This window comes from Pseudopipra pipra, chromosome 1 (assembly GCF_036250125.1).
Source record: "Pseudopipra pipra isolate bDixPip1 chromosome 1, bDixPip1.hap1, whole genome shotgun sequence".
NCBI classification, from domain to species: Eukaryota; Metazoa; Chordata; class Aves; order Passeriformes; family Pipridae; genus Pseudopipra; species Pseudopipra pipra.
In genome coordinates, this window is record NC_087549.1 from 4,418,495 (window position 1) to 4,446,192 (window position 27,698).

At 38.7% G+C, this 27,698-nt stretch overlaps 1 protein-coding gene across 6 annotated transcripts in view; it reads left to right on the forward strand.

Moving 5' to 3' along the window:
* The window catches only part of TRAPPC9 (trafficking protein particle complex subunit 9), a 461,153-nt gene that overhangs the window by 53,986 nt on the left and 379,469 nt on the right, over positions 1 to 27,698 (forward strand). For all 6 annotated transcript variants that reach the window (XM_064644132.1, XM_064644108.1, XM_064644094.1 and 3 more), the window contains 4 exons: positions 7,759 to 7,885; positions 9,412 to 9,544; positions 13,936 to 14,099; positions 20,674 to 20,826. In XM_064644132.1, the coding sequence (XP_064500202.1) occupies positions 7,759 to 7,885; positions 9,412 to 9,544; positions 13,936 to 14,099; positions 20,674 to 20,826 (577 nt within the window). The remainder of the gene's footprint in view (positions 1 to 7,758; positions 7,886 to 9,411; positions 9,545 to 13,935; positions 14,100 to 20,673; positions 20,827 to 27,698) is intronic.

A 27,698-nucleotide genomic window follows, 5' to 3' on the forward strand; every position in this document is an offset into this window, starting at 1 on the left:
CTCAGTTTAAAGGTGTGGTGTTGTCAATTTGCTCATATTTGTTGGTGATGAGGTACTGAAATGAAAATCTCTGCCACTCACAGTGTTTAAATGCTTTACTGGCACTGACCCATAAATCAATTCTGTACATTCCTGCATTGACTAGAACTCATGCTGCATAATTTACATATACTGGTTTTCAAGTAATAATTATATCCTGAAACCTAATAATTATTGTACACTTGCTACTGTAATTTAAAAATCCGCATTCATCCTTGCTTTTCAAATTCCCATTTTGACCACAATTTAAAAATCTGATGAACTAAAATAGTTCTGAGAAGTTTTGTGTTTTGTTGGAAGCTTCTGCTGTTCCCAGTGATGTGTGTGATTTGAAAACACTGTAATGTTAAATGATCAGGAGGGAGTGGAAAAAAAGGCTAAAACATCAGAGAAGTTTGTGAGATTAGAAGGCTCAAACCCAAGCCCTCTACTACTTCAATGGGCTGCTTGCAGTGTGTCCTGAAACAAAGGAAAGTGTGTGGGTTTTTTGCTTTCCCTTCTTTATTCCAGATAACGGGATTTTTAAAAAAAATCTTTATCTATTTAAAGTTTAAAAATTTTCTAACTAGCAGAGCAACTTAATCCCCACTCAGTTCTAACCCAGCATAGTCCTTTATGTTAAATATTTTTACCCTCAATATTGCTTTAAAAATAAAGCCCATCTCTTTGAGCCCATTGTTCTGTCAGGCTAAGTGAATCAGCCTACATTTATTTGCCCAAGATTTTTGTTTGGTTTTTTTTTTTTATTGATATGTTTACTGCAGTGTCTAGTCAAGCAATTTGACCTGAATTACTGATAATACTCCACATATAATAAAGTGTTTTTCCATGGGAAGTGAAGATGCCCAAAGATCGTGCTTATAGCACAATAAAATTCATTCTTGGAAGCTAACATGCTGCTTTCCTCAGCAGCATTTTCTCTAACCCTCACAGAAGGATTCAAAATTTTTAGGAATTAATAGAAAAAGTAGTTGAGAGGCTGCACATCAGAAAGGACTTCCTCTAAGAATTAATTGATTTAAGAACATTTTGATTTACAGTCTGGTTTGTATTGTGTGAGTAATGATGTAGTGATATATTTAAAAAACTTGGAAAATTTCTTAATGAGGGAGTTTCTTACAAGTGCTTACACACACTCAAGGACTCAAAATACAGTTATTTGCATAGATCTGCACGACATCCATTCCCTGAGCAAATAAATTGTAGTAGCATGAATACTTCTCTTCACTGTTGACATGATAAAGTTCTGGTTTTGAATTAACACTGAATTCCAGTTCCATGGGTAAAAGGGGAAGCAGGCATGCAAAGGAGATGCAAATAACTGAAGTGATTAACGTAATTCTTTAGTCAGCGCTCCATAAATACAGTGCCCTGAGAGATTCTGCTCTGCCCCAATGTCAGCTCTTTGGGAGAAATGAATTGATTTTGGTTGGTTTGTCTGTGGTATCAAGACTGTAGCCTGCAAGTTGAGGGAAGTCATTATTCCCCTTGATTTGGAATTTGAGAGACAATGTCTATAGAAGCCCGGCCAGTTTTGAGCTCCCCACACAACAGAAGTGTCCTGGGGTCAGCCCAGCTCTGTCAGCAGGGAAGGACAGGCTGGGGTACGGGACACATGAGGACTCAGAGAGCTGCATCTGCTCAGGCTGGGGAAGAGACCAATAGTGGGGTAATCCCTGCTGCTTTCCTCCATCCCAAAATGGGAAGGTGCAGTGAAAACAGAGCCAGGCTCTTCCCAGAAGTGCCCAATGTAAGGGTGAGAGTCAGTGAACATGCTGCAGCCATGCAAAACCTTCCTAATAAAAAAAAATAAAATCCCTTTTTCCTATCATGAGGTTGATCATACTTTGGGACTGGTTGCCCACAGAGAATGTGGGATCTCCATCTTTAGAAATCTTCGCAACTTGAGTGTAAGGGACAGTAAAAAACCTAAACTACCACCAAAGTTGCCCCTGTTCTGAACACTGGGCTCAGCAAGAGGGCTTGCAGCCTAAATTGCTCTGATTTTCCAGTCTCATCTGTGAGCTATATGGAATGTGGGAATAGTTATTATGAGAATAAACTCCTTGTTTTTATTTAAATAATTCAGAGTATTGTTTAATATTTTAAAATGGTTTGTTTTATTATTAACACATACCCATGCCTGCAGTCCCCATATTCCTTTTCCTGTCTGATTTCTCATCACGTATCACGTTCTTTCAGATTATTTACTCTCACAGACTCAGTTTCATAGCAAGCATATCCTCTTCTGTCATTTAGTGGCAGTTTCAGCTTGTTTGTCCCACAGCTTTTTTCCTTCTGCCTGCCTCAGCACCTCACCTTTCCAATATAACTTACTCCTTCAAGCTTGTTCAATCACTGGCTGTTCTTTGAGTTCTCTGTTGCTTGATTTCCTTTTCCTTTACCTTTTTCAGGGTCCACCATTCACCAACATGTCACTGTCCTGAAATCGATAGTAGTCTTACTCCTTTTTTCTAATTTTCCCCTTTTCCTCACCTTACAGTTTAGATTTGTTGTTCTGACAGATTACTCATTTCATGTTAAATGAATTCTGGAACTGTCCATCCGAGCTCTTACCATGGTACTTCTCCTACTGTGTCTTTCTATTTGTTGTGGATGGAAGTTGTGATGGTAAACAACTTAGTATTGAGCACAGGCTGTTAACCTGTTAAAGGCTCCTTGAGCTTTTTCATTATTTGAAGAATTAATGCTGAGTACTTGTAGGTTAATTGAGGTGTGCTTAAGTAAAAGGCATTGAATTTCTAGACTTGCCATGAGACTTTGGACACAAGACTTTGATCAGTGTTGCTCAGATGGTAAGCCCTGAAAAATTGATTTTTTTTTTTGTTATTTCATTTTATTGTTCTCAAAGCTCTTGGCCCATTATTGTTGTTCTTGCTGTTTATGTCCTGTCACTTGTATTCCTGATTTGGGGCTCTATTTAGACACTTCATGCCTGTCCCATTTCTTTATTCCTTTTCTCTTTTTCTGTGTTGTCCATACAGTTAGAAGGCTGATCCACTGGAAGGTGCAGTAGTGTAAAATGGCAGATGAAAATGTTCAGTCACAGAATGTGGAAGTGTTTAGGTCCAACAACTGTGTACTTGAGTCAATAAAGTGAAGTAGAGGAGATTGTGAGGGTGATCAGACCAAAGGCTTTAATAAAACTCAGCAGGTACCTTAAATCAGCACAATGAGAGAGAGACAAAAATGAGCCTGAGTAGCTGTGACTGTGATGCATTAGACAGAATATTTTTGCTCTCCTGGTGCTGGAGCCCAAGTTCCCGGGAGATGGGATGTTCAGCTGTAAATAAGTGTATACATCACTTGGCTTTTTCTCCCAGGAGTATTGATTTCTGTACAGACTTGTTCAGGTATGTGAGTGATCTCCATCCCTTTTGCAGCTACTGCAGTTTTCCATCCAGGAAAAAATGATGTTCATTTTTTTAAGCCTTCAAAACAATCCCAAAAAGTTCTGGGAAATCGCCAGGGGATTTATTTTGTATCTTGAGATAAATGTTTAAAGCAGTAAATCATGGTACACTCTGGGGAGATATATTAAAATCAAATGCATATGAAGAAGCACTGCAAAGTGTGTTAAGTTCTCTAAGATTTTAACTACTTTTTCCTCTTTGTTTCTCAGTTTTCATATTAAAAGAAAAAAGAAACCAAAAAGCCAAAGCTGAGAAATTTTGAGGCAATGTTATGTGGTGAGGGAAAGCATTTTCTCTGCACTTATTGTAGGAAATACAGCCATGGTTTTAAGAAAGCTACAAGATCTACAGGCAGTGTAAACCATATTTAATAAATAAATATCAAGAAACTAAAAAATACTACCCCAAACCATGGGAATATTGTAATTTATAGTGTTAAGTCATTTTTCAAGGAAAAAAGTATTTGTTCTGTAGTTCTCTTTCTGCTTAGGGCCTGTATTTATTTATACACAATCAAGTGTGGTATTTTGATTAAAGATGCTTTAAGAATGGCTGTTACATTTTTTTTAAACTTCAAAACTGTGCTATTAGCCAAGAGCTATATGCTGATGTTTAAAAATACCATCTAAAATTTTGATAAATCTATATGTATCTTCAGTCCCATAACTTGACCTATGATTGTTTAAATTGTTTCCATGAACTGCTCTTTCCTGAGTTCACATCTTTTACTGTTTCTGCCATCTGGTGAGAATATTTACTTCTTGCTAAAGTACATTTAATAGAGACTGTATTGGGCAAGAATGTACACAAAAAGGTGAAGGGGAAGAAGAATAAAACTAGTTGTGTTTGGTGTTTTTCTAGGTCTGCCTAAAATAACCTTATTAGAAATAGTAGGGAAAATTCACTTTTAAATAAATATTGACAATTTTTGCATAAAGTATTTGACAACATGGTATAAAAGTATGTTCAGCATGAAAACTAACTTTGAAGGCAGTGTTGCTTTAAAAAAAGAATGATTGCATTTTGGGATTGGTAAGTAAAGCCTAAAAAAAGCAGTTCCATACTCACGTTATTTTAACAACATCTCCAAATGCTGCCATTTACGTGCAAGTTGTTTTGTTCCTCTAAAGCTAAATTGAGATTTGAAGTGATTGAAAGGCATGCTGTGATAAAAGCATGCATGTATTCACTCTAAGACAATTTCAATTGTTTTATAAGAATACAAAGAAATGTAAACATTTTCTGTGTGTGATTCATGTATTCCCTGGAGGAAACATAATATATGGTGATCTTTTCCTGTAGGGTCAGAAAGAGCACTGATTACTAAATGATTACTAAATATTACTTGAAATAAGGTATAAGACTCTCAGGAAAAGAAATGTACCACATTTCCTTTTTTGGGGGGGATGTGGCTGATGTGTTTAGGTAAAGAATCTGAGAGTACTTGAACCTTGATTAGATTTTCAGTGCTAAACTGCAGAATCTCAGGCACCAGAGGGCAATGTTGGGCAAATATTGCAGAGTTGTACAGTTCAGCAAACAGTGATCTTGAAAACGTCTTTCAGACATTCCAGATATGTCACTGTCTTTTAAAACTTAGTGGTCTGGGTTAAGTTTCGAGTGTAAGTATCTTGATTTCAATGTATGTCTGTAAGTCTGAAGCCTAGCTGATATTTATATTGATTTTTTTTTTTCCATTTCGGTGAGTTTGAATGCTTTCTTAATATCTTTAATTTTAAAAACTGGAAGTTTTACTGAACAGTAAAACGAAAAATGAGGGAAACAAATGCTGCCTTCTCCTTTTTGTATTAATGCACTTGAAGCTCTTTAGTTTCTAGTCCAGCCATAGTATGTGCTTAGTGGAGGTGTTTTGGCATTTGCATTGTGTTTGTTCTCTAGAAAATCTTTGTTTTCCTGGTTTGCTTTGGATAATACTTAGGGGGCCCTGTCAGTTCTGTTTATTTACATTTGTTGTAGCTGATACTAAACAAGACATTGGAGGTTTTTTTTTTATCATTGATTTTGTGGGACTTTAAGTCCTTGGATGAAAGTTTTTAGTTGAGGTGAATCCTGAATAATTAAAATGTATTTGAATACTTGGCTAAGTGATAATTCAAGGGTTTTTTTGGACTAAAATAACCTTACAAAGCCTTTACCTGTTCCAAAAGTGAGTTTTGGAGAGTGTGTGTGGGGTCACCTTTTGTTTATATTCTAAGATTTGCTTCAGCCAAAGCAAAAGCAGAACAATTGGCATGAAGGCTGAGGCTACCTCAGTATTAAAGTGTGAATGTTCACCCTGTTTCTGTGGGGTGAATCCCACTGGAAGGATTAATGTGGAAATCAAACAGTGTCAGTGCTCTCATACAAAGGGTGGTGAATATATAGGAAGATAAAATTAGGTTTTACTTATGTTTTTGTGGATTGTTTCTGACAGCTCAAGTCTCCACATGAAACTGGAAGAAAATGAAAATTCAGTAGAAATGGGGGTTTGACAGAGTATTTCCTTATAACTCAAGTAAAATGATGAAATTCCATTTTGTGCAGCAGATAGAGTTCTCTAACTCAGCTTTCCACAAAGCAAGAGTAGCTTTGGTTGAATTCAGTGTTGCCTCAAGAATGTCAAGTCCACAAAGAAGTAACTGCTAGAATGAAAGATTTTATAGCTTTTGGATATATTATAATCTTGATGACTTCAGATCTTGAGTAGAAGAGAAATTAAGAACCTGTCAAACCTGCTTGGTTTGCTTTCTCAAACTTCTGGTGTGTTTAGGACCTTGCTGTTAAAAATCTTAGGTGAAAAGCATTTCCTTCAGTTGTTACATAAAGAGTAGTTTGTCAGTTTTGCAGAAGGCACTGCCTTCCAAGGAGGGAAGAAATTCTGAGAATGGCTTTCAATTTTGTTCAGTTTTTGAGTGCTGGTGGCTTGATTTTGGTTCCTGTCTAGGAATTGCTTGAAGGAGAGTTACTGGTGGTTAGTCCCAGTGAGAGTCAGACCGTTGAAGACTTCATGTCCATGACAGGTCCAGTGTCAGTCATTGGCTGGGTAATTCTGGTAGTGCCATTTGCATTTCTTTAAGTACTTGTTATACAAGTGTCAGTTATCCTAATTTGTAATTGAGAACTAGAAACAGAGAGGGTTGGCTTCCCTTTACAGCTGACAGGAGCAGCAGAGGTTCAGCCTTTAAAACTCAGTTGAATTATAAACCAGGCAGTCAGAGGTGTTTTCAGAGGGAAGCAATGCTGCTTTTCTGGCACTGTGCAGGTAATGTTGCTGCTGCTTGAACTTCTTTTTCAGTCTTCAGCTCTGAGTTTTTCTGTGGCTCAAACCATGAGCTTTTTCATCTGTCTTTACAAAAATAAAAGGTCCCTCTTTCACAGAGTTCTGAGTTCTCATGAAGCCGAGACTTAATCCAGTTGTGCTTGCTGCATTAATTCGTGGAGATATTTGTGTGGCATCTTTATTTAAACATAAAAATAAATATATATGTGTATACAAAACCAAATGGTAACTTGGATTTACATGCTTTCCAGCATTAAATTTCTTACTTGTAACAGCACATTCTGTGCTCAAGCATCTTAAATTCATTAACTGAGCTTAGAGAAAAGCCCCAACCTACTAAGGACAGTAATGCTGTGTTTAAAAGTTTCTTAAATACATTTTTTTTCTGCTTAATTTCTTGTTTTGTGCCATGTTTTAAATTTAGGATGCTGAAAGATTTCTCTGACACTAAGGGAGTAACTGCAGGCATCTAGGCTTGAGCGGGGATCAATTTAGCAAAATGAATGTCTTATTCCAACTCACTGAAATGTTTAGGCTGGACAGTAAAGCTAGACTTGCTCTGTTATCTGTAAATTTTCCTGATAGAAAATATTTTCTGGCTGGGTAATTAAAGCTAAGCAAGAACTGCTGTTGATGTTTGATTTCCACTGTCCAAAATATATCAAATGCATAAGTAAGGTCACAGGTATGATTAAATGTAGGCACAAAACAGCACCGTGCAGGTGATATCACTGACTCTTTTTGCTATTCTTGGGTATTAATTTTTATTAGTGTTTCATACATCATTCCCACCTCAGATCCTGAAACTCATTTCCCTGTTGAATACAAATCTGACTGCACGCTGCAGTCACTGCAATCTCAAACCCAAAATAACTGCTGTGAGCAAATCGGAATAAATCATAAAATTTTGGGTGATGCAAAGCAAGGGATTAAAATATAAGTATATAGCATAAAAAGGTAAGTGTCTGTCATAATGGATTTATCTGTGCAATGTGGCTTTTTCAGGGCCTGTTGACAACTGGAGTGGAATTCGAATCTCTTCCTGCAGCTCTTTCCCTACCAGCAGAATCTGGTCTCTATCCTGTGACTCTTGTTGGTGTTCCCCAAACCACTGGGCAGATCACTGTCAATGGTAAGGAATGTCTCCAGTCACTCTTTCCTGAGCAAAACAACTCATGTTTTACCCCCCTGTGGATTGCATGAGTTTCTATGCCATGTATGCATTCCCCACTCTGAATTCTCCTCAGTAAGTAAAAGAAAAAAAGCAAGAAAAAAGGACAGCTCTTTTCTGTGCTAGACTTCATTAAAAACAGCCTGATAAATCACTTGGTTGCAGCAGCAGTAACAAACACATTCTTACAGTATCTCATCTATGAAAGGGGAAGGATAATGAACTCCAACTCCCCTTTATTAATGCTTTCATTTGGAAAACTTCTGAGGAGGATTACTTGAACTTTTTCCTGAGAATGCAGAAGATAATCTTGCGGTTCTCTTTTTCTTAATTAATCGTGTTCATGCAAGATTACAGAAATTTTTGCAGATTGCTTTTGTGGAAACAATTTAGCCTGTGTGTGTAGTCTATTGCAGTTGAGATATCGTTTCATTAATGAGCCTAAATAAAACTCTGTTTGTAGTAAGTAAGAAAATTTAAGAGCTTTTTCAGAAGATAAGCAGCTGAGTCTCCTAGAAAAGGAGCTATGTGTGGAGATGATGGATTCATCACATAGTAGGACTGAATCATCTTACCAACAAAAAATTTTAGGTATGTGTTCCTGGAATCCAAAGTTACAGGACAAGAACCATTTTAATAAAGCTAAATGCTACAAGAAGATGGCTTTGAAGAAACTCTTTTCTCACTGAGTTTTTCTTAAGTGCTTTTCTGTCTGCTCATAAAACGATTTTTCATTTGATTTTTTTTTCAGAAACTATTTCAGTAAATACAGAACAGCATCAAAGCATTCAGAACATTCGTGCTGTAGTTTTCTGCTTTTAGTCCCACATACTAAAAATGTGCTGCAAGTAGAGGAGTTGATTTTGGTACTTGCCAGCTGTTTGTGTGTCAGTGTATCAAATTTTCCTTCAGATATAGCTCATAAATATTGCCTGGTAAGGAATTGGGTGCACAGGTACTTTTCTACTAAATTGAACTTTTAGAGGGTAAGTTTTGGTCTTTCGTAGCAGATGTCTCTGTGTGTATGCATGTATATTTTTTTCCCTAATAATTTCCTTTAGGATTCTTTTATCCTTCTGGATACAGTTGAGATTCTTTCCTATAAATATTTTTTTGAGGAAATAGGAAATCGTTAACATATGTTGAAGGGTAACACGTTCTATGTGCACCGGTGAATTGATGATGAGGTATAAAATAGTGGTCTCTGTACTGTGACTTGTGATGTTGATCTTGTGAAAAATTCCACAGAACTTACCATATTGCACTGAATGCACAAAAATCACAGGCTCTTAACAATTTCTTTTATTTGACATGTCACAGGTGCAGAGCTGTACATGTGTGTTGTTTGTATGTCGTTGTGTGGTTATAAATGAACCTTGTACGTATTTTGTGTTCTGTGAAGAGTCTCCCAGTAATCTGAGTACTTTTAGACCTTTCAAGAAAAAAATAAAATTCACAACATGCTGGTGTTTTCTTCTAAACATCAGGTTACCATACTTCAGTTTTTGGAGTCTTCAGTGATTGCCTTCTGGACAATCTGCCGGGAGTGAAGACCAATGGCTGCACTGTTGAAGTCATTCCAGCTTTGCCAAGGCTGCAGATCAGCACCTCCCTTCCAAGGTGAGAAATTAGGTTGAATGGTGATTTTATGTGGTTTTATTTAAATGTTACCCACATGCTGAATAAAACCTCGGTCATATGCAATTAGTAACCTAAGGCATAAACTATACCTGTGCTGTTTAGTCTAGAATATAAACCGTTTTTTTTTCACTTCCTGAAACCGTAAAATTTCATAGAAAATACTTTGAGATTTAATTAACTGAGGGAGTGTAATGGTTAGTCATTATTAAAGTCATGCTTTTAAAAGAACTAATCCCTTAAAGGCTACAAATTCATAAAATCTTGAAGTAAAGAGGTAATCCATGTTAGATCTTTTTTTTTTCAAATGGAACAAACCCAGCTCTTTGAACCTGAACTCCTGTGTAATGCTCTGACTTTGTCATCATTCTGACAACCCTCTTCTGGACTTGCTTCAATAAATCAATATTTCCGTGGTTCAGGAGGGGCCCAAACTCAATACTATAATACAGAAGAAATAGGTTTTAGAGGTACAGGAAGAATCAACTAAAATACCTTCCTTATACACTCACCCAAAAGGACACAGTAGTACCACATGTGGGTTGTTGGTGTGGTTTTTGTAAGCTTTTTGGTTTTTTGGGAAGAATGTGGCTGACTAATTCCTGGATTTTGGAGACACCTGGTGAGGCACTGATTCAGTTCCATTTCTGAAGCTCTTCAAGGTGCAAGAGCATTCACCTACTAAGCTACATGTTGATCATGATATCTCAGAGTCCTGCCATCCATCTGCTGTTTGGCAAAGAGTTGTAAAAGTACAGTGTTTCAGGGTATTTTTTGTTTTGTTATATTTTTTCTTTTTTTAAACAATATTCCTTTTAGCTTTGGAGCAGAAAACAGCCTTTTCTAACTTACTGCCTTAATAGCTCAAGTGCCACAGGGGTTGTTCTATTGTTTGGAAAATCTCAGCTCTGTTTATGATCCTTAGGATGATCATCAGTATTGTATGATACAAAGTTATATATGTGTGTATATATATGTAAATTGCTTTAAATTTATTTTACTGTGTTCTTCACAATGACTTTCCAATTTTTCCATGCTGAATTCTTCTTTCCTGGTGTGGGATGGGCCATGTTGATGGCACTGTATTACAAAACTATGAAAGTAATACCCTAATGAAGAGAGCAAAATAATAAAATGCTTCAGCTGGGTTACATGTTGGTAAATTCCCTCTAAAAATTCTGCTAGAGATGGAATTTGTGTGGTTTGGCTGTAATCAAAATTAATATTGGCTATTGAAATACAGAGGGACTTGCACATATTCTTAAATGTGTATATGTCGTGGTTTGGGCCTTGTTTTCCCCAGAGGCTGAAAAGTGGTAGACCCCAAGGGGTGGAAACCTCTGGAAGTTTTGAAATTCTGCCCAATGGACGCTCCTGCAGAAATGTAAACATATCACAACCAGACCGGAAGAGAAGAGTTGTAGTTTTGGGTTGTAGGAGAGGTGGCCATGTTGTGAGCCACGAGGAAGGGGCTCTGTGCCCCTTGGGGCCTCTGGCCCCCTCCCAGCCCCTGGCTGGGGGGCTGCAGGGACCTGGAACAGCATAAAGCTGGGCTAGGTGCCTGTAGTTATGCCGGGAGAATGTTTTCTCCATGGACACAGAACAGCAGCCGGGACTGACCGGAGAAACGGTGGCAGAGAGCCAGAGATAAGACCTGAACTGAAGAAGCAGCAGTAACAACATGCAGCACCGGAGAGAAGACTCCTGGAAAGGGAGGAGAAGAAGAGAGCAGCAGAGAGACAGAGTTTGGGGTAAGAGACTGTACCAGATCCCCCAAAACTCCCTTGGAGACCCTCTTGGAGAAGAGGGACATGGACTCCTATTTTAGAGGAGCCTTGGAGTATGCAGCACGAGAGAGAGAGGAGCTGAGAAGCTCAGGGCGTCCCGGAGCTGGACCGGGACGGCCAGATGGAATGCGGGGGGAGTTGACCTTGGCTCCCCCCCCCTCGCACTCCTGCCTGGTGGCAGCCTGAGAGACAGGGCACAAAGGCCCTGCAAGCAAGGAGCTGAGTCTCCTGAAGATACCAGACCGTCACGAAGACTCCCCTGTGTCTTCGTGATATGACGTGGTGATACGACCTTGTCTGGGGTTACGAAGTCCACGGAAGACCCCTCGGTTGAGGCGATGGGGCCGAGGGAAGTTGGATATCTCCCTCGTTGAGTGCTGGAAGAAAGCCAGCTATCAGCTGCTGCATGTGGAGAAGACAGAAAGAAACCTGCTGCCTCAGAAGATGCTGCTGCTGCTTAAGGACTGGAAGGGATCTGTCCTTCTTTCCCTCCTGGACTTTTATTTGGAGGGGAGAAGAGATCTGATCCATTGTAAATACTATATGCCATGGTAGAGATAGTTGTGATCATGTGTATAATGTGATATGGTATTTATTTGTACAGTCATTGTAATATATTCCCTTTTCCCCACTTTGAGTCTGGTGTGTTTTGTTTGGAAAAGCCCATCTCACATTGGGTTGAGATGTGGGAGGGGGGATGGAACTAGGGAATTGGATTTGGGGACTATCTCAAACCATGACAGTATAATATCTGTTCTTTCTCAGTATATGTTCAGCTGATAATGTGGAACATTATCTGCTGGAGCTGAGCTGACTTTTCTTAATTTTTTGCAAAATGTATTTATTTGATGCTTGTATTTATTGCCTTGCTTCATTGTAGGAGAAACTGCTGGTATGTAGGAAAAGGTTTGTTTGAAATGACAAGGGTTTATAACTGTCTATAATTTCTTCAGCAGTTGACCTAATAGTAATTTTGGTGGAATAGTCATATCAATAGTAATTCCAGGCCTTCCTAGGCAGACCATAATGTCTTGTTAGAACTGTAAAATATTTTTCTTGTTGATCTGTGTCATGGGAGATCAATTAAATAAGCACAGTTTAGCAGGAGCTGCAATGAAGTTTGCTATGGGTTGGGAATAATTTTATTTGTATATTTTTTCATTTTTATATGTATCTATAATTATTTATAGATTATATACAGAGTATTTATAAATTAATAAATGTATTTGTGCCATATATTAAATATATATGTGTCATATATATTATTAATATATTGAATTATTATAATACTGAGTAAAACAGTCTTGCTGGAAAAAAATCTATAAAGTACGAAAATTGAGGGAAGGAAATGGCAAATTTATAAATAAAATAATGAAAGACTTCTAGTATGGATAAACTAGGACAAATATCAGTTATTTTCACAAGAACAGAAAGTTTGGAAGCTGCAGGCAGGTGTGCCACGTGTTAGAGGTTTTTCTCTTGCTGAGCACTTCCTAATATACTGAAATAACTGTGCAATACTGTTATGCTCAAAACCTTGCTTATGGGCAAAGAGGAGTCCATAAGACTTTACTCTTTGTAATAAGAATTTACTGTTTGTAAATCCCGTGTGTTACCAATCCCATCCAGGAATCATTATTAGTGCAGATGCAATTATTACAGGAGAAAGAAAAAGAGAGAAAAATATTCTATCCAGAAGAAGAATCACTGATAAATACATGTCCACTTATACAGCAATTGAAAGCACCATTTGTTTTGCTTTTTTGGATGCAATTCCCTGATACTTTTGTCTAAGCATGAAGGGAGAAATTCCTTCTTTCCTGTCCCTCCACACGCCTGGATTCCAGAGTGCTGCAATGATAACCATCCGTGACAGTACATTGGAAATGATCAAAAGATCCCTGTTTCGAGTCCTTGTCATGAATGTGCTCTGAAAGACTGAAATCTGCTCCTGTTTGTGGAGGCTGCTCATCTTGTGGGAAGGGAGGACAGGGTGGAAGGGAAGGATAGCAGGAATACCTGCCAAAGGAAGTTACTGAACCTGGATTTACCAACGGATTTATTGGTCATTAATCTCAGTAGCTTTTGTCCTTCTGACCACTTTGCATTGGCACAAAAAATCCAGTCAGAAACCTGTACCCATCTGTCTTGTTTTGCAACCTCCATCCCTCCTTCCTACTCTAAAGAGTTCATTTCTAGTCACTATTTCACCTTTCACACGGGGACTTTCTCCCATGAGGTCCATGCCCTGCACTGTCCACTAAAACTGCTCATTGTAATGACCTACTCTTCTTTTTTTTTCCTCTTTTCCCTTTCTTACAGTTTCTGCAGCAATTTTAACGAGCTTTCACAGTTAGGAATACATATTTTATACTGTTTGAAATCTGACTTGTCTTATGCATAAATTATTAACTTTTGTTTTAAAAAATGACCCTGACTTAAATGAGAATGGAAAATTATATCTAATCTTCAGAGTTTCAGAGCTGTAGTTTCTGAGTCTTCAAAGAATAGTTAACAGAGTAACTTGAATGGCCTTTTAACATTTTCCTCACAGTATTTTGTTTGTCTGTGTGTCACATTTTGTAGGTCTGCTCATACTCTTCAGCCTTCTTCAGGGGATGAAATCTCCACTAATGTGTCTGTCCAGCTTTACAATGGAGAGACCCAGCAGCTCATCATTAAATTAGAAAATATTGGAACAGAACCACTGGAGAAATTGGAGGTCACAGCGAAAACAGTCAACACCAAGGGTATGTATGCTGATATATATTTAGAAGTAATAGTGATCACTTCTCTAATAAAAGGGGAACTCGTTGTTTTATACTTCCGGCTCAGTTTAGACTAAATATCATAGTCCTTGTTACAGAACTGATATAACTGAGTTCAGTTTTACCATAGAAATGGAAGAGAATGTAAGAAAATGTAGAAAGAAAATGAAAGAAATTGTAGAACCATCTGTATGCCAAAAGGTCACCTGCTTTTTGGAAATCTGTATTTCTTTTTAGTGTTACTTGGGGAGAAATTCCTCAGGCAATAGCTAGTGAAGAGGAAGAATATTGTGTCTAAATTATTTTCTCCTTATGTCTAAATATGCTGATTAGTTCATTAAATAAATTACCATTAGCAGTAATGTTGTCCTACTTGAGGGAGTGGAAGTAAATAAGCATATTTCTGTCTTACTCACTGAGCAATAAGAAAAAAATGGGATAGAAGACTTCAAAAGGCAAGGCAATAAATAAGTGAGTTAAAAGAATAATTGAAGCTGTGGAAGAAATACAGCACATTCCCTGTGTACACTTAATTCTCTTTAAATACTCTTTCCTTGTTAGTATTAAAAAGTAGTCTGATAGGTGAATCCTGCTTTTGTTTTGTGATGTATTTTATTTTTTTTGGTTTGTCCTCTGAGACACTGTTATGAGAATGATATTAACAGAAGAACTACAGGTGACAAGCAACATAATCTTTACTGACAGTAGAAATACCTTATTTTATTGCAGGTTTTATTCTGTCAGTGCCAGAGCATTAAAATGCAGTGTGATATCTTGTGATTTTTGTTCATTTCAGTATTCAAGCTCATGACTTTTTTTATAACAGAGTATCCTCTTCTCTGCAACCTGAGAGAATAGGAGTTGCCAATCATCTCAAAATAGATTTTCGGTCTGAGACTTGTTACCAGGAATAATTTTACAAGTTGAAACGTATGATGACTTACTGTTCTTATTTCAGTAATTCCAACATACTCCTCCTGTGCCGGGTGCTGGATGTATGGGATGGAAGGACCAAAGAGAGCACTCAAATGGGGAATGTCATGTAATGAAATGTATTAAATGTTGGAATATATGGGCACACGAGTCACATGTTATTCAGACTCTTTGTATGGAATGTTACACAGTTAATTGGTTCAGAATGTTGAAAAAGAGACTCATGTCAACTTTAAAATCATCTCTCCATTGCAACTTTTGTTAAAAACAATGGGGAAAAAGGAGAAGAGTTGATAGACTCAGCTTTGAGCTTAGTAAAACTTCTAATTGTACTGGATCCTGTATTGTTTTTCTCTATATGAAATGTTTCTTTATCGGAAAAAGGAAAATTTCTGATTAATAAGCTATAAGCATGCATCCTCAAATACATAACACTTGAATCACTGTCTCAGAAAAAAAGAAATGAGAGTGAGTTTTGAGATGCACTGAGTGATACTTGTTCAGAGAGTGTGAGAACTCTGCCATCAGAATCATAAATGTCCATATGGGCAGGGACCGCTGGAAATCATCTTAACCTTCTTTTGAAAGCAGAACTTGGGATTAGCTGATCCAAGGTCCTGTCAGGCAGAATCTTCAGTTTTTTGCACTGTCTCACAGAAGTGAAATGCACCCCTGTATTTGGAACTGTCTGCTCGAGGTGAGGCATGTTAATGGAGGAAAATACAGCCTGAAATAACTGTAACTTTTTACACGATTGTGTTGTGGGTACAGCATGAAGTGCTGGAAAAGGCTGTCCATGGCAAAGAACTGATGGTCCACATTAAGCATGTAATAATTATGTTATTTCAAATGTGATTGCATGTAGGTGTTACAGAGGATCATAGAATCAATCATGGTTTTGGGTGGGAGGGGACTTAAAAGATCCAACTCCTCTGCCATGGGCAGGGACACCTTCCACTAGACCAGGTTGCTCCAAGCCCCATCCAGCCTGACTTCAAACACTTCCAGGGATGGGGCAGCCGCAGCTCCTCCAGGCAACCTATGCCAGGGCCTCACAACCCTCACCTGTAAAGAATTTCTTCCCAGTATCCAATCTAAACCTGCTCCCTGTCAGTTTGAAGCCTTTGTCCTGTCACTTCCCCTTTGTCCTGTCACTCCATGCCCTCAAAGTTCCTCTCCAGCTCTCTTGTATCCCCTTGGATACTGGAAGGGGCTCTAAAATCTACCCAGAGCCTTCTCTCCTCCAGGCTGAGGAGCCCCAGCTCTCCCAGCCTGTCTCCAGAGCAGAGGGGCTCCAGTGGCCTCCTCTGGACTCATTCCAACAGGTCAGTGTCATTCATGTGTTGGGGATGGACCTTTGCCTTTTTTCATGGGCTCTGTTCCATTTTAGTTATGATCATAAATTGGTACAAAACATTGTACAGTGACATGGGATTCTGGTGATGAACAGGGAACAAAAGATTTGTAGCATCAGCAGCTGCTTTTGGTCAGTGAATGCTACATGCATGGAACTAATGGAGGTACAACATTAAACCATCTCTGATAGCAACACAAACTCCTGATACCACACATGAAGTTGGGAGCATATGCAGACACTTATGGACTGTCCGTAGTACATTAAGAAGTTTTCTCTTGGATATTCTTTACTAGTCCTCAGCTGAAATGTGCCTGTGATTTAAGCTGCTCAAGATCTTGAGAGCTGTTAGACCCTTTCATCTGCCTGACCATGGCTTGCCTGCCACCTTGGGAGCCCATGAGAAATTGTCTGATTTCAGCCAAATAAAAAGAGCTTTCAGTCATCCCTTGTTTCACCTGATTTGCTTTGGTTCTTTCAGTCTTGGCAGTTCCTCGTAAATCTCTGGCAGCTGCTGCAGGCCTGCCTGCCTGCCTTCCATTTCCCTACCTTCTTTCTGGGGCCACAACTTTTAGCACAAAGATGAATGCTGCAAAATAGCAAATATTCTGTTTTGTTGTTTTTGGAATTACTGGATGGGATTAGTGACCTGACCTCCTTCATTTGTTATGTTAGCTGTTACAGTCAGTCGCTTTTCTGGAGGAAGCCGACTTTTCTGGCATTGTTTTCAGTGGTGTTTTGCTAATGAGAACCTCTGGAGATCAGACTTTCACACTTGGTTTCCCCTACTTCCCTCTCTTCTGTTACTTTCAGGTTCAGTTCTCTGGGTTTTCCACTCTGGCCCTCAGATAAATGAGCAGAACTCGCAGCTCACCCTGTGCAGTTCAGAGAGGACATCACAGGGTTTTTGAGTCCTTTAGCAACTGTGTGTTATTGGAGCAGGTCCTGAGGCACATCAGCAAAAGGGACTTGTCATGCTGCCACAATGGACACGTCTGTCATGGCTCTTAGTGTCTCATTGCACCACTCAGTCTGCCAGGCTGTGGTGTCTGTGGGTTGGACATCACACATACACGCTGTCAAGGTGAACTCTGTGTTACCTTGTATTGTCCCTCAGCAGTTCAATCCCTTTTTTTGTAAGATGACATGCAAAGCTGGATACCTTTCCCACCCTTTGGCTCCAGTCAACTCTTGTCAGAGGCTTGTTATGTCTCAATTAGGGAGTGCAGTCCAAAGGCTTTGAGAACCCAACTATTTGATCCATTCAGGGGCAAATGTAACACTGATGTTTTCATCTTGAGGCCCTGAGAAGAGCACACCAGGCATTCTTAGCTTTAGACCAGCTGCACATGCTGAATGAGCCTGAATCGGGAAGGAAAACCTCACTGACCTTTCTTAGAAGTGACTGACCTCTGGAATTTAAATAGAGAAATAAGTTCACCTGTATTCTTCCTATGGTCTTTGAACACATCTACCCGCAGCCTCAGCTGTTCTGCTGTACCAGACCATAAATGAAAATCTGCTCTGAGGTCCAGGCAACCCATTTGAAGAACTGTGAATATCCTGGAATAGATCTATTTACCTTTTTTTTGCTAAAGAAAATAAACTCAAATTGGAGTGGGGTTGTGTTCCATGGAGAGTGGTGAATGCAAGCAAGGCTTTTGTCCAGTCAGTCCAAACATCCTTATGAAGGCAGGACAAGGAGTGTGGGTAATCCAGCCCCATCCAGCTGCCCTGCTTTCACTGTCTGGGTTTCCCAGCTCAAGTCTTTTCCTCTCTGCCCCCACCGACTGACTGAGATCAGGATCTTGCATGATTCTTACTAACTCTTTTTTCCACTTGTTAGAGCAAGTGGTTCATGAATTTAGAGCATTTTTTCCCTCCTGTTAGGGATAGTTGCTAATTTTCAAGAGGAAACTCTGCTGGATACATTTACATTGTGAAGAATGTAACAAGTCCTGCAGGTTCATTGCTGTCTACCAGGTCTTGGGGAAGTTAAGATGTATAAATGCCAATGCCTGTGCATTCAGAACTGATAGTTATTTTGAGGTGCAAAAAGCCAGATTTACCAGGGGGCTTAAGATTGAAAAGAATTGAGGAATTGAGGTTCTTGGGATTTCAAAAGACCTTTCTATTTAGTTTCTCTATGCAAAATGTCAGAGTGGATTATTATTTTTTTTTTTGGCAGACTTTAAAATCTATTAAGAGGTAGATTGGCTTAGAGTAGGCTAAAATTGGGTTGTGGGTAAGCTGTTATATGGTATTTGTTACAATTTTAGTGATTTAGTATCCAGTAAAATGATGAAATAAGCTCTAACAATTGCTTGTATCATCAGGTGTTTGCTAAGCACAAGTTTGAGACTCGAGAAAGAACTGAATGCAGGCTTGCCTCAAATTAGTCTCACACTGAACTGAAAGACCTGAAACCAAAGTATAATTTACTGTAATAATGATTCCTGAACAAGGTGAACATTATTAAACTGTAAACTAGTGTCAGATAAACCTAAACAAGATCGTTCTCTGCAGCTTAACTTTTGGCTCAGGCATTTAGATCTTCTGTTGTAATTACAGGTGTTAATTAGAGAGTATCTGCAAGGGCTATTCTCACTTCAAAAGTCTTTTTACTTGTAGTATCTTCAAATAAATCTAGTTAATGAAAACACATTTTGGAAACAGTTTGGTGCTCAAGTGCTTGGGATATGTCCTTCATTTTTCATGCTGAGGGAAAACATTCCTTCAGTATATTGGTTTTCTACTTGTCAGGAAAAGGGTGTAGAGATTATTGTACTTACTAAGCCCCTTTTTTTTCTTGAAAATAGAAGAAAATCAGAACAGTGATATCGTTACAGCTAAATCATTAGATGAGATGGAGGTGACTTTAGGGACACAATTATTAGGATTTTTTATTTTTACCTCATCTTTGTCCTTATAAGGAAGTCTGTACTATTGATTTGATGTGAAAAGGCACAAGACAACACCTGATGGTCTGTGAGAAAAATATATTTCAGGCAAGGCTGTTGTTGTTTAGGTAGTTAATGAAAAAATATTCTCTTTTTTTTCCCCTCCTTCCCTAGAAGGGGGACAGTTGTTTCTGAGCAAATCAACATAATTTGGAATTCTAATTTCTTTTTTTCAGACATCCTTTGTTCTAGGTTGTAGTTGTTTGGGCAGTCTGCCCACCCTGTTTTCTCACACATGGATTTTAAGTGATGGTTTTGGAAAGGTTCTGAGATGCCTCAGATCAACGTGCCCTTAAATCCAGTAGCCTGGGATGAAGTAGAGATGAACTGTGTGACTTTCAGTGGTCCCTGTTTTGCAAAGCTGTGCTCAAATGGTGTTTAATTGAGCCTTTAGAAGAATTCTCCAGTGTACATTGCAGATAGTATGCTTTGCTACAATAAATTAATAAATATAGTTTTAGGATTCTCCCAGTCAAACCATCATGCTTCTTTTATGTTTTAATAAACTTCTTTTTGTAGTGTTTAGCGTTGCATGGTCTTGCAAATATTAATGAATTTATGGATGGGGTAGTTGACCCTGGCCAGAACAGAAGCCCCCACCCAGTATTGATGAACAGTAAATATTGGGGTTTTTTCCTCATATTGTGTCGGGCTTAGGAGAGAGGAGCTGATAATTACAGATGCCCCATCTGATATAGACCAGTGATAAATAATTCGTTAAACAAATATCTTTTAAAACAGATTAATCCTGTCTGGCAGCACCTTCATGTTTGGATCTTGTGTACTTTATACTTCTCAGCTTTAAGAAAGGACTTTATAAAAAAAAATTAAAACAAATAGGCTTTTTAAACCTCTCCATTGCTCAATAAGTAACTAAATAATGATGTTACAGGGACTTCAGAAATTTAACTGATTTAGTTTGGTGTAATATTTTGATGAAATGTTCTCTGCACTGATGTGACACTTCCTGGGTTCAAGTCTGTATGATTCAAAACTACATGAACTTTTAGCACCCCTTCAGGCTGCATTTGAAGTGTATATTTAATGGTGCCTATTGTGCAGTGTTTTTTTTCTGGTAGTGATCTTCACTCAAATTCATGTTTTGAGCTTTGTGATCTACGTGCTTCCACTTCAGTGTCAGTACCCAGTAACTTCTCTGTCTTTCTAGTGTTACATTAATTTTTAATACTTCTATTCTGAATATTTTAAGCAGAAGGTGACAACATTAATACTCTTTACAACAGTTCTAAACTGCAACTTCCTTAATGGAGGGGTTATGTTCATGAAATATTTCCTTATTTTGATGCAGAGAAGCTGTATGGGGAGTTCCTGAGTTGGAATCTAGAAGATACCCTCTCCCAGTTCCCTCTGAAACCTGGAAAGATTGCAACATTCACTGTAAACATTAAAGTGAAGCTGGACTTTTCATGCCAAGAAAACCTTCTGCAAGATCTCAGTGATGGTGAGTTTTTAATTTCTCCTTGTTTAGGATGGTGTTTTGTACTTCTGGGAAACACTTCTCTGATTGCTGTGCCTTCAGTGCTGTGTGTTTGTATATTTGTGTCTTGTAATGCAAAGACAACCCTTTGCTGAGCTGTAGGGATTGAAGAGGAAATTTTTGTGACAGCTCTGGGCATCACAGTCTGACCTGACTTTCCCACCACGAGGCCTTGCCCTGCTATCTTTTTAAATCTTTCTTGACAGAGTGTTTTTGATGTCTCTTTGTATCCTTGCCTCGTGAAGACAAAGAAAAATAATTTACAAATATTAGTGGGCTTTAAAGAGAAATAACAGTGGGTTGATTATTTAGTTATCCAGAATTTGAAGAATTCTTGGTTGTTGCTGAATGTGGTTTTGTCAGAGGTGACATGCTGAAGTGTAGGGCATAATTCCTCTAATATTTGTACTGTAGAGAAAGTCTCATGTGCTTAAACTTATTTTGAATTAAAAAAAGCCTCAGTGTTTGCTTGTATTAGAGTTATTTGGAATTACAATTACCAGATACTTGTAATAAGGATTTCCTTTTTATGATAAATGCACTGTCTCACTGAAGTAATTGTTCTCTGTATTTTTTCAATTGCCTGATATATTTGCACTGATTAAATTAACTTTACAAAACAAGATATTCCTATATTTAAAAAAAAAAATTATCATTAGTATTTGGATTTTTTCCCAGGATCCAATTGCAGGTATGTATTACCATTATAAGTGATTTTAAAAAAATAAATTTTTTCAGTATAGGAAAAATCAACATAATTACATGCAGAGCTTATTCAGGTTGAATAGGACTGATTTCTGTGAGTTATCCTGCAAATGCATTTAGACAGAAATTATATTAATTGCTAGTAATGATTAAAAGGCTTCTTTGTTTTTGAAACTTCCCTGCTGTAAAATAAAAAAAAATCCTAAAAATATTTTAGGACTTAGCTGCACAAACCCCACAGTGTTGCTACACTAAGGTTTACTTTAGAACCTTTTGAAAAAGCTGATAGTGGAGGAAGAGCACACCCTGATATTGTGAAAAGAGAGGGGCCAAGGAAACGAGGCTTTGAGAAAAAACCCTTGACAGGAAATGCCCTTCCATAAAAGCTTTATATATGTATATATATGTATACACACACATATATATACATACATACAGATATATATTTAATATGTCCTTCATTTGCCCAATCTCTAAAAACCTCTAGAGCTGGACTTGCCCAGCAGTTTTTCAGAAGAAATAACATACAGACAAATGCTGGAGGAGGAGGAGATAACACTCTTCTTGTATTTACACCGAGCGGTTGTGGGATTTGGGATTTGGGATATGCATTTGGGCCTCTGTTGTTTGCCTGTATCCAGCTCTTACGAGACCATATATGAACAAAATCTTTGAACTTTTTTACCTTATTATTTCTGCCTCCTGCTTCTCTGAAAGGTTGTGTAACTGAAGCCTGGAAGCAATTCAGCCTTTCCTCGTTCAGTGATGATAAAGGAGTAGAATCTGTCAGTGTTTTGTTAGAACTTTGGTGTCTGTGGGTGCTCTGTGCTCTGTGTGCTTTGGAAGTGTTATTACATATGCTAAGTATATTGACAATTTAGCTGCTACTTTATTTTTTATGTATTGCTTTTAATGTCACAAATGCTATACTTTCTATAGAGGTGGGTAGGAGCCTGATGTGAAAAACAGTAAAGAGCCAGAAAAATCAATGGCAACTATGACATGACTTTTAATCATAAGGTAGCTGTGGTACCTTTTTCTTTTGAAGACCAACCACATTTGCAATGATGATCAAAATACTTTTGTCTCTTAAAAGTAATGCCCTTAGCAGGGCATCTGTTACTTTCATCTCTTTTCATTTGCTGCTGAAATTGTTTCCTTTTACACTGTTTGTAATCAGGACATAGTACAGAAGGGATAGATTACTGATGCTTCTGATGATACACTTATCCAATTGGAAAGTAAACTAAGTTATCAATCAAAATTGCTGATCTAATTCGAGTGTGTTGATGCTATACTGTCTCATAAAGAAAAATGTTGGATGTTTTTCTAGATTAAAGGAAACAAAACCACATGAGTGGCTGTGCAGGATCAGATCAATGGCCATCCAGTCCAATATCCTGGCTGTGATACTGGCTGACAGCAGATGCCTGTGGGAGAATACAGGGAAAGCTGTGCACGTACACACTGCTTTCCTTTAAATTGTGCACATACACACTACTTGCCTTTACATTGTGCACATACACACTGCTTGCCTTTAAATTGTGCACATAGACACTGCTTTCCTTTAAATTGTGCACATACACACTGCTTGCCTTTAAATTGTGCACATACACACTGCTTGCCTTTAAATTGTGCACATACGCACTGCTTGCCTTTAAATTGTGCACATACACACTGCTTGCCTTTACACTGTGCACATACACACTGCTTTCCTTTAAATTGTGCACATAGACACTGCTTTCCTTTAAATTGTGCACATACACACTGCTTTCCTTTAAATTGTGCACATAGACACTGCTTTCCTTTAAATTGTGCACATACACACTGCTTTCCTTTAAATTGTGCACATAGACACTGCTTTCCTTTAAATTGTGCACATACACACTGCTTGCCTTTAAATTGTGCACATACACACTGCTTGCCTTTAAATTGTGCACATACACACTGCTTGCCTTTACACTGTGCACATACACACTGCTTTCCTTTAAATTGTGCACATAGACACTGCTTTCCTTTAAATTGTGCACATACACACTGCTTTCCTTTAAATTGTGCACATAGACACTGCTTTCCTTTAAATTGTGCACATACACACTGCTTTCCTTTAAATTGTGCACATACACACTGCTTGCCTTTAGGCTTTTGGACTCCAACTGTTGGTAGCTCTGGAACTTCCAGAGCCGAATATGGTTTCTCTGGTTTTAGGCACTGTTAGTCATCCTTAGTGGGTTTCTCTTTCCTAAAGTTCTTCATTCTTCCCATCAGCACTGTACAACGTGCCGTGGCAAGAAGAATCACAGATAAATTAACTTTTTAGCAGCTTTGCACTCACTGGTGTCCTTGTATCCCCAGGTTTTTGTACTGCATGAAAGAGGTAACAGTGCATATTCTAAACATTGTACCTGCAATCATGATTTTATACATTTCCTGAGGTTATTGTCACAGCAGGCTGGAGATTCCTAATGGCTTAGTTGTTACTTTTATGGAAACTATTCCACACATCAGCCTTTTGAGCTCTCTCAGCTCTGTGTGCTTGAGGAAGGCTGTACACACTGTTTGAAAGGTGATCTATGTATTTCTGTAGTGACCTAATGATGCTCTTTGTTTTGCTTTATATTACTTTCCTTATAATCACGCAGTAATGCACAATTTGTCATTTATTTTTTTGACTGGTGCTGAACATGGAGTTGAGAGATTCATGAATCTGTGAATCATAGCTCCAAGATCTTGCTCCTGAACAGTAATGATATGCTGAGAGCCTCTTATTGCACATGTGAGTTCAGGATTGTTTTTCCCCGTTTATTTATGCTGAATTTCATTTGACATTTTATTGCCCAGTCATTAAGTTTTGTAAGATGCTAGCAGTCATGTCTGGGTTGGATAGGTTTCCATGCTGGGAATTGGGTTTGTGCAAATACAGCCCAATAACATGCCATATATACTGCAGAAGAATGTACTTCCCATTAAAGCCATCCTTTAGGGTTCATGTCACAGCCTGAGTTGCCTTGGCTTATTGTCTTTGGAATTAATGACTTTGCAAGTGCTTGGAAGAGATGGGCAGGTGTTCTAGAGACACTTCATTAATTAGGATTAAGAAGATCAGGTTCTTCACTACAAGAAAGACATTGAGGTGCTGGAGTGTGTCCAGAGAAAGGCAGTGGAGCTGGGGAAGGCTCTGGAGCACAAGTCTGATGAGGAGCTGCTGAAGGAGCTGGGCATGTTTAGCCTGGAGAAGAGGAGGCTCAGGGGAGACCTTATGGCTCCCTACAACTACCTGAAAGGAGGTTGTAATGAGCCAGGGTCATTCTCTTCTCCCAGGTAACAAGAGATGGCATGAGAGGAAACGGGCTGAAGTTGTACCAGGGGAGGTTTAGATTGGATATTGGGAGACATTTCTTCACTGAAAGGGTTGGAAAGCATTGGAAGAGGCTGCCAAGGATGGTGGTGGAATCACCATCTCTGAAAGTGTTCAAAAAACCCATGTTAATACGGGGACATGGTTTAGTGGTGAACATGGTGGTGGTGCTGGGTTGATGGTTGGACTTGATAATCCTGGAGATCTTTTCCAACCTTAATGATTCTGTGACTCTGTCTTGAAGCCAGTTGACCAAGATTTAGCGGATCCATGCAGGAGAGCTGTTTGCTAAAAATGCTAATGAAGTTTTGGATCTCTTGTCCCTCAGCTGGGTGCTTCAGGGTTCCTTTTATGTATGTCCTTGGTCCTCTGGCCAGGAAGATCAGTATGTGTATTTAATTTGATTCTGAGGTTGTTGCACTGCATAAGACAAGGAGGAAACACTTAGTCTGCTTGGTACAGCCAGGCCTGGGGAGCAGTAAGGTCTGTGTCACCTGCTAAGGTGTCCTGAAGAGGTCAACAGGATACTCATCTTATGAGCATGATGGATTCTCCTTCCCAGTTATTATACCTTAATTTCTGAAATCCAGCATTTCCCTGATGCTGAAAGGGATGAGAACAAAAGCTGCTCTTTCTGGATTGCTTTATACACAGTAACTTGTTAGTAGGAAGCAGGCTTTTAAAAAAGCTCCTGCTACATGGGGATAATGTTTTCCAAAGTTAATGAATTAATCTACAATGAGTACTTCATTATGTAAAATGCTAAGGTTCATTTATTCTGTGTATAGGGAACCTAAAGACAGGTGTGAGGGTATTTAAATTCATAAACTCATCAAAGGAACTAATTAATTACATGTTGAGAGAGAAGTAAATCTATGCCTTAGGTCTCTCCTTCCTTTCTCTGGGGAAAAAAGGTTGCAGAGAAATAATAGCGTATTTCTAAAAACACCGATCTTGAATATTTTTTCATATTGTTATGCAAGACCACTGCATGTTTCATACTCACTTTGGTGCTTTTCTGCTTAAATGGCCAGATTTTATCCACTTCAGAATGTTCCTGCACATATACAGCTTATAGACAATATATTTCCCTGTTTCAAAGGTACCTGCTTTGGAATTTAAATGACTCTTGATGGGTCTTCTGAGAAACTGAGTAGCCTGGAGGACTCCATTAGGATAATGGTATCGCTGATGATGGTGATGATGGAAGTCCTAGGAGATGTTTCAGTATTATCATTTCCACGTTACTATGCTTGGTTACCTTTTAGCATTTAATAATTCAGAATAATCTTTTGAAGTGACTTCATTTCTAAGAAGGTTTTTTGGCTCTGCAGTTTGAAGATGTCAGTTTGGTTGTACTGTTCATTTGAGTAAATGAGGTTTTTTTTCCTTTTGTTTTGGTTTGTTAACTACAAACACTTTTGTGTCCTCCATAAATTCATCACTGTGTAACCTCAAAAATAATTCTTAATTTTTGAGAACTTTTCCTACAGAATTCTTCTTGAATTTCAGCTTTAGTACTTACAGAAGATTAAGGTACCTTCTTCTCTTCCAACTGCCTTTTAATCTAGATGAATAATCTTGTCTCATAATTTCACTGATACAGGCTGGGTTTTTTTTAACAATATATAAGTGCCATAGGACTTCAACCTGTATCAGTTGTACGAACCACTCGACAGATATGTAGAGAGATGGTGTTTCAGTCCTCAAATCTTAACAACACGAGTCAGAGAGCGATAAATTGATTATTGGCACATATAGGCATAGACCTCCCAGCCTGTTATGCTGTTCCCTTGCTGAGGCACTTTTAGCATCTAATGAAGTCTGCATAAATAATCTCTAGGCTTTATTATGAATTTCTTTACACTTCATTTTCATGCATTCACCCTTATTCTAAACTGAACTTCCAGTTTTAGTTCGCTTACTTATCCTTACTGACAGTGCATTTGTTATTGTTAATTGTTGTCTTCAGAGGTAATGGACATTTTGTCTGTGCCCTGCTCCTGGGAGCCAGGGAGCTGATGCATTCCCAGTAACTTTGCCTGGGTGCTGCTACCTGTGGACTCTCCTGTCATAGTCCTAAGGATGTTTCTGAGCGTGGGAAGAGCTGCATCTCAATGCCCACCCACAGCATAAAGGGTGAAATGGATTCCATTGCCTGAACTCTGTCTGCCCTTGTGCTACCCCCTTCTTTGTCACTGCAGAAAGCAAGTTTCTAGAACTCTGCCTACTTTTAGCGGAATATAATTCTCTTTTTCTAAGAAAGGAAAAAAAGGCATATTCAAGTTCAGCAAGCGGAGTCTGTCTCCTGTCTCGAGTTGTTTTTTTTTCTCTTGTTCCGCATGTTTAAAGCACTTCAAAGCTGTTACAGTGTTCTTATGAGATGTTGCCTACCAAGAGACTTCTTGTTTTGAAATTTCTATCAGGCAATGGATTGACAAAATAAACAAATGGGTTGAGGGGACATTTAGTTTTCATATGTTATGATCAAGCTGTGTGTTTTCCAAAAGCTCTGACATAGAATCACAGAATGGTTGGGTTGGAAGGGTCCTTAAGAAGCCACAGCTCTCACAGGGAATATCCCCCGGGCTGCTGGAGGATCCCTGCTCCAGCAGGGTCTCTCCAGGGCTACTGGAGGGGATCCCTGCTCTAGACCTGCAGCCCCTCCTGCTCTCCTTGGAATGGGCTGCCCAGAGAGGTGGTGGACTCACTGTCCCTGGAGGTGTTTAGGGAAAGATGTGGCACTTGGTGTTCTGGTCTAGTTGACGTGGTG